The sequence below is a fragment of the Pseudophryne corroboree genome, chromosome 10 (genome assembly GCF_028390025.1).
Source record: "Pseudophryne corroboree isolate aPseCor3 chromosome 10, aPseCor3.hap2, whole genome shotgun sequence".
In the NCBI taxonomy this organism is placed as follows: domain Eukaryota; kingdom Metazoa; phylum Chordata; class Amphibia; order Anura; family Myobatrachidae; genus Pseudophryne; species Pseudophryne corroboree.
The window spans coordinates 258,468,737-258,476,633 of NC_086453.1; the positions used below are offsets into that span (position 1 = coordinate 258,468,737).

Consider the following 7,897-nt stretch of genomic DNA (forward strand, 5'->3'; position numbering starts at 1 on the left):
CTAGCTTGCGTGGGGGGCGCCAATGCCGTTTCTCGCACACAGCACTAAAATACTTAGTTACGGCACTGCTCTACATAGTCAGTAAATCCATCTTTACGCCTGGGAAAGCCCCGTTATGCTTACACAGTAACAAGTGGTGATGCAAGTGACTCTGTATCACCAGTACCTGTATACGCTCAGACCTGTGCAGTGTGAGCACATACAATATATGTTCCACAAAGGGACTTGTGTTTAATTGTGCATCAACCCCATTAAGTTTTGTCACATACAAATTCAAAGCACATTGTCATTATTACCAAAAAAAACCTTACTAATACAGTAAATGAAAAATAGATGCAACTCTTTTTGCCTTCAAAGCTATGTTTAAATATTATATTGCTTTCATACCATAAATATTGAGCTACAATAACAATAAAGTGCACTGTACATTTGTCACACATTGGAGGCTGTAGGCTGAATCACTATCATAAAAATGGATCCTATTAAGTCATTAGAAGTGAGATTGCAGAGACATGAGTGGACACCACACCAAGCTGGGCTTTCCCTGACATGGTTGCATCTGATGAGTAGACTGTAAGCTAATCTTCCAGCAGCTCCAGGGCTAGGTCCACCCAGACCCTCGGTTACCACCAGTGCTTAAAGTGGTCCTACAGAGGTGGTGGAACTCACCCCACACCCCACGGCGCCCATGTAACAAAGGTATTGCGCACGCGCGCCACAACAAATGGGCGTGGTCTCAAAAAGAAAGGGGCGTGGTCACAGGATAGTAATAATGCCCACAGTAGTAGCACCCCGTAATACACATAATGCCCACCACAGTAGCGCTTCTTATAGAATGCCCACAGTAGTAGTGCTCCTTATGCAATGTCCACTGTACTGCTAGTGCCCACAGTGGTAGTGCCCCTTATATAGACCCCATAGTAGTGGTGCCCCTTGTGCAATGCTCGCAATAGTAGTGCCCCTTATGTCCCCAGGAGTGATGCCCCTTATGAAGTTCCCCCTTTACAATGCCCTCATTAGAAGGTAACCATAACTACCTATGTGCCAGGTGTGCCTGGCACACAGCGCAGTTACCCTGAGGGCGCATGACCAGCAGCTTGTAATGAGTCAAATTGACTCATTACAAGGCGCCTGTTGTGTGCCGTGCGCCGCACTGTTGAGGAGAGCAGCAGCGCCGGAGGCAGAGAAGGAGGAGGAGGGAGGGGGACTGGAGCCGCAGCAGCACTATGTCATTGGTAGTAGCGCTGCTGCAGCAGTCCTCTCTCCTTCTGTATTGGCTGCTCGGCGCTGCTCAGCTGCGGCGGGCAGCCAATGCGGAAGGAGAGGGGGCTGCTGCAGCGGCGCTACTACCAATTACATAGCACTGCTGCGGCTCCAGTCCCCCTCCCTCCTCCTCCTTCTCCCCTGCGGCTGCCCGGCATCTCTGCCAGCACGAGAAGCCTGACTGCCAGCAAGGAGAGATGGTAAGTATATCTTTCTTTCTTTCTTTCTTTCTCTCTCTCTCTCTCTTTCGTGTCTGCCGTAATGTGTAAAAAGGGGGACTCAGTCTGCAGTAATGTGTAAAAAGGGGGACACTGGCTGCCGTAATGTGTAAAAAGGCACGCTGCCTGCCGTAATGTGTAAAAAGGGAACGCTGTCTGCCGTAATGTGTAAAAAAAAGGCACGCTGTCTGCCTAAATGTGTAAAAAGGGGAATGCTGTCTGCCGTAATGTGTAATAAGGGGGACGCTGTCTGCCGTAATGTGTAAAAAGGGGACGCTGCCTGCTGTAATGTGTAAAAAGGGGGACGCTGTCTGACGTAATGTGTAAAAAGGGATGTTGTCTGCCGTAATGTGTAAAAAGGGGATGCTGTCTGACGTAATGTGTAAAAAGGGGACGCTGCCTGCCGTAATGTGTAAAAAGGGGGACGCTGCCTGCCGTAATGTGTAAAAAGGGAACGCTGTCTGCCGTAATGTGTAAAAAGGGGGACGCTGCCTGCCGTAATGTGTAAAAAGGGAACGCTGTCTGCCGTAATGTGTAAAAAGGGGAATGCTGTCTGCCGTAATGTGTAATAAGGGGGACGCTGTCTGCCGTAATGTGTAAAAAGGGGACGCTGCCTGCTGTAATGTGTAAAAAGGGGGACGCTGTCTGACGTAATGTGTAAAAAGGGATGTTGTCTGCCGTAATGTGTAAAAAGGGGATGCTGTCTGACGTAATGTGTAAAAAGGGGACGCTGCCTGCCGTAATGTGTAAAAAGGGGGACGCTGCCTGCCGTAATGTGTAAAAAGGGAACGCTGTCTGCCGTAATGTGTAAAAAGGGGGACGCTGCCTGCCGTAATGTGTAAAAAGGGAACGCTGTCTGCCGTAATGTGTAAAAAGGGGATGCTGTCTGCCGTAATGTGTAAAAAGGGGCTTTACCTGGTGTAGTGGCGCTACTGTGCAGCGTAATTTGAATAATGGAGACTACTATGCACCGTAGTAAGAATTGGTATTATTTTGTGGCCACGCCCCTTCCCCATGAAGCCACGCCCCTATATATATTCCGCGCGCCTGCGCCACGCACTGCCCCTGTCTGGCGTGGGGGGCGCCAATGCCGTTTCTCGCACACAGCGCTAAAATACTTAGTTACGGCACTGCTCTACATAGTCAGTAAATCCATCTTTACGCCTGGGAAAGCCCCGTTATGCTTACACAGTAACAAGTGGTGATGCAAGTGACTCTGTATCACCAGTACCTGTATACGCTCAGACCTGTGCAGTGTGAGCACATACAATATATGTTCCACAAAGGGACTTGTGTTTAATTGTGCATCAACCCCATTAAGTTTTGTCACATACAAATTCAAAGCACATTGTCATTATTACCAAAAAAAACCTTACTAATACAGTAAATGAAAAATAGATGCAACTCTTTTTGCCTTCAAAGCTATGTTTAAATATTATGTTGCTTTCATTACCATAAATATTGAGCTACAATAATAATAAAGTGCACTGTACATTTGTCACACATTGGAGGCTGTAGGCTGAATCACTATCATAAAAATGGATCCTATTAAGTCATTAGAAGTGAGATTGCAGAGACATGAGTGGACACCACACCAAGCTGGGTTTTCCCTGACATGGTTGCATCTGATGCGACCATGTCAGAGTAGACTGTAAGCTAATCTTCCAGCAGCTCCAGGGCTAGGTCCACCCAGACCCTCGGTTACCACCAGTGCTTAAAGTGATCCTACAGAGGTGGTGGAACTCACCCCCCACCCCACGGCGCCCATGTACCAAAGGTATTGCGCACGCGCGCCACAAAAAATGGGCGTGGTCTCAAAAAGAAAGGGGCGTGGCCACATGATAGTAATAATGCCCACAGTAGTAGCACCCCGTAATACACATAATGCCCACCACAGTAGCGCTTCTTATAGAATGCCCACAGTAGTAGTGCTCCTTATGCAATGTCCACTGTACTGCTAGTGCCCACAGTGGTAGTGCCCCTTATATAGACCCCATAGTAGTGGTGCCCCTTATGCAATGCTCGCAATAGTAGTGCCCCTTATGTCCCCAGGAGTGATGCCCCTTATGAAGTGCCCCCTTTACAATGCCCTCATTAGAAGGGCCCCCAGTAGTAATGCCCTTAATGGTAATGCCCCCAGTAGTAATGTTGCCTGTTCTAATGCCCCCAGTCATTTAGCCCCCTTTAGTTTAGCCCTAGTAGTTATGCCCCCAGTGGTAATGCGGCTGCAGTTATGACTCCAGTTGTTTACCCCACCTTTAGTTTAGCCTCCCACTGTAATGCCCCCAGTAGTTTAGCACCAGTAGTTTGCCTGCTTGTAGTTTAGCCGCCAGCAATAATGCCCCCTGTAGTTTTCCCCCTTGTAGTTTAACCCCAGTAGTAATGCCCTCAGTAGTTTAGCCCCTGTAGTTATGCCCCCAAGTAGTAATGCCCCTGTAGTTATGCCCCCAGTAGTAATGCCCTCCTGTAGTTTGCCCCTGTAGTAATGCCCTCCTGTAGTTTGACCCCAGTAGTTAGCCCCTTTGTAGTTTTCCCCCTTGTAGTTTGCCCCCAGTATATTGCCCCCTTGTAGCTTGCCCCCTTGTAGTTTGCCCCCTTGTAGTTGGCCCCCAGTAATAATGTCCCCCAGTAGATGCCCCCCCAGTAGTAATGCCCTCCTGTAGTTTGCCCCCAGTAGCTTGCCCCCTTGTAGTTGGCCCCCAGTAATAATGTCCCCCAGTAGATGCCCCCCCAGTGGTAATGCCACGCAGTAGATGCCCCCCAGTAGTTTGCCCCCAGTAGATGCCCCCCCAGTAGTAATGCCCCCAGTAGTTTTCCCCCAGTAGTTTCCCCCCTGTAGATGCGCCGCTATAAAGAAAACAATCACAATACTTACCTAGCCCTGCACCCGCTTCCAGACCGCTGCAGTCCTCTCTCGCCACCTGCTCCTCGGCACTATGGGAGAGACGTCAATGTAACTGTACCTCCCGCATCCATACACTCACTTTCATAGCCATCATCATTAGTAGTCAAATAGGCGCCACCTCATTAATGTGCTCCCAACTCACAAGAGAAAATAATGTAAAATGTATATACATTCCTTATGATCATTCCATGAAACTCTTCATCCACATCGAGATATACAGTAGCATATAATTAACTCCACATGTGGGAAGAAACACATAAACTTTTCATGTGTAGTACAGTAAATTTAATGTGACATCATACAGAAAATAACATAGAAATAAGTGTTCCACGGTGGTGTCCCTAGGGGACTGAACAATTACCAGATTGGATGGAGAACTGATGGAAAGCAGTTCTCAATAAAGCTCTTATTAATTGGTCCAAAGGAAAAGCCACCCGGGTAGGCAGAAACTCAGGAACAATGCTGTCAATCTGGCTAGCATCCAGTACCTTCAGGGTAGCTCCGGAAACCAGGGTCCTCTGACACAGTTCAATCTGGTAATTGTTCAGTCCCCTAGGGACACCACCGTGGAACACTTATTTCTATGTTATTTTCTGTATGATGTCACATTAAATTTACTGTACTACACATGAAAAGTTTATGTGTTTCTTCCCACATGTGGAGTTAATTATATGCTATATCTCGATGTGGATGAAGAGTTTCATGGAACGATCATAAGGAATGTATATACATTTTACATTATTTTCTCTTGTGAGTTGGGAGCACATTAATGAGGTGGCGCCTATTTGAGTAGGATCAGACATTGTTGCCTGTTTGTATATTTTAAAAGTGTTTTGAAGAGTCACTTTTCTTTCCTGGTTCTTACTCTACTTGGCTGCCCATTACTTGTTTGCGCAGAGATTTATTATCTATAACACTATATCACACATCATCATTAGTAGTGTATACGTTCATTAGCAATAACCTTGGTACAAAAGTTCTTCCTGAAATCAGATGGATCACTGTGTACACATAACTCAGGAAAGACCACAATTCTGTCTATTGGCAATCAATATGCCTGCTCTGAACTTAGCCTACATGCAAATGTCCCATAACCACCCTGCAAGTGAGATAACATAAAGTGGCTTATGACTGTGAAATACTCATGTACGTGGACTCAGCTCTGGAGTCTGCACAGGGTATAAACAAGCAAGAGCTGTCTGAATTTTTTTTCTTTTGTTTACCTATACTTTAGAGTGTTACATCAACTTGCATGTACTAAATCACTCTCAGTAATTCACTCCCCTGGGAGTTCTAAGCCACTGTTACTAATATTTACAGATTGTGGGGGAGATGTATTAAACATGGAAGTACTAGCCAATCAACTCCTGTCATTTCTCAAACACAACCTGTAAAATGGCAGTTAAAAGCTGATTGGTTGAAACTTTCTCCCAGTGGTGCAAGTAGAACATATTTCTTAATGGCATTGTGTGCGCATGCAGAAGCCACAAGCACAAAAAATGGGTGTGGCAATATGCCACATAAGGTGTGGTTAATGAAAATAGGGGCATGATACACATATGGGGGACCAGATACACATCTGACCCCAATAGCGCAGTGCAAGATACACACATGACCCCAATAGCACAATGCCAGATACACATATGCCCCCAATAGTGCCAGATACACATATGCCCCCAATAGTGGAGTGCCAGATACACATATACCCACAGTAGTGCAGTGCCAGATACACATATGGCCCCACAGTTCCAGCTAAAAATATGCCCTCACAGTGCCAAATACCCATACGTGTATCCAGCACTGGGGGGGCAGATGTGGCACTGAGGCCACATATGCCCCCCCAGTGCTGGATACACATATGTCCCCAGTGCCACATATGCCCTCCCACACAGTGCCAGGTACACATGCTCCCCAGCTCACCGCAGTGCGTTCCTCTCCTGTGTCCCTCCTGTGTCTCCGGCAGCGGCAGCGTGTCTCTCAAATGAGGCACTGGTTCGTGAGCCAATCAGAACTTGCGGACCGGCAGCCAATCAGGAGCCGCAGCTGCCGGTCCACGAGCTCTGATTGGCTCTCTAACTGGCACCTCACTTGAGAGACACGCCACCGCCACCAGAGACACAGGAGCTGCAAACATGAAGGTTGGCCCAGCAGTACTTACCGGCTGGCAATTTCTTACTGGTATGCAGTACCGCCCCGTACCACCATACTTGCAGCGCTGATCTCTGTCCATTGTATCTTTCTCAGGGCTTGATACATAGCCGCTTGTAGGATATGGGGACCAGCAAAGTATTTTAATGTTCTGAACAGGTTTCATGATGTTCTAAAGCAGTTTTGTTATGCTAATCCAGGGGGTCCCATGTTCTGAACTTTAGTATTATTACTAGTGTTTTTGAATATTGTTCTATTCCTATTATCAAGTGATTTAATGTAATAAACTTTTTTGCATATAGTTAATTACTTGTTTAGCTACTGTATTAAGTTTCTTTTGCTCTGACTGTCAGTGCTGACTCAGAACATTTCTATTATTGTTTAAAAGGGCAGTAGCATACCCTTAATGGGGTTGGTGGCTTTGAGTAACTACTGTAATTGTTCTGCTTATAAATTTGGTTTAGTATGACTTACAGTAGAATGTAATACATAACAACAGCATGCTATGTGCTTCTTTTAAAGGGAGAATTGTGAGGAAAAAGCTGAGAAGCTACGCAGTAAGGTGAAACAAGTCCTGAAATGTGATGCATTGAAAAGTAACCCTTATGATCCTCTTGTTCTGCCTCCGGCTGATTGTCTCCTCACCTGCCTCTGCCTTGAAGTCCCTTGTGAGACCGTGGAATCATTTTGCAATGTTCTGAAAAATTTTAAAAACTTACTTAAACCTGGGGGACACCTATTGGTTTTGAGTATGCTAAATGCCACCTTTTTCTATGTTGGTAACAAACGGTTTACTTGCTTGTACTTAACAAAAAGTGACCTGGAGATGGCTTTTATAAAGGCTGGTTATGAAATAAAGAAATTGGTAGTTACTCCTTGGACTGATACGTCAAAGATGGATATTTTTGACCATGACAGTCAGTATTTTATCCATGCCTGTAAACCAAAGTAATGGGAAGCCGGTCATAAATCACAAATTGAATAATCTAAATATTGTAGTTTGTTTGCATTGCCTTTTCTTTACAATCATTCATCTTTTTTTTTTTCCCACAGCTCATCACTTTCTATTCATGCACTTAATTTTTGTCAACATATAACTAATGTGTCTCTTGTTCTAAAGCTTCATTTGCCAACAAACATTATTATTGCTGGATAGTTGAATCCATATTTGTTCATTATTTTTGATACTGTATATTGTAATACCAAATAAATGCCATATTGACCCCTGGCAGCCCAGCATAAGAAGGTCCGCCCCGACATGCAATCGCAATCTAATTGTGAATGCACTGCAATAAGATTGCAATCGCACGAAGCTATGGTAGACCCTTGCCAGCTCAGCATAGCAGGCAGAGGCGTTCACACG

The 7,897-nt window shown here is 45.6% G+C and overlaps 1 protein-coding gene across 1 annotated transcript in view; it reads left to right on the top strand.

The window, feature by feature from the left end:
• LOC134965491 (indolethylamine N-methyltransferase-like) overlaps positions 1-7,636 on the top strand; it is a 78,639-nt gene extending 71,003 nt beyond the window's left edge. The window contains exon 3 of the mRNA XM_063941896.1: positions 7,057-7,636. Within this exon, the coding sequence (XP_063797966.1) occupies positions 7,057-7,486 (430 nt within the window). The 3' untranslated portion in view covers positions 7,487-7,636. The remainder of the gene's footprint in view (positions 1-7,056) is intronic.
• Positions 7,637-7,897: the final 261 nt, after the last annotated feature.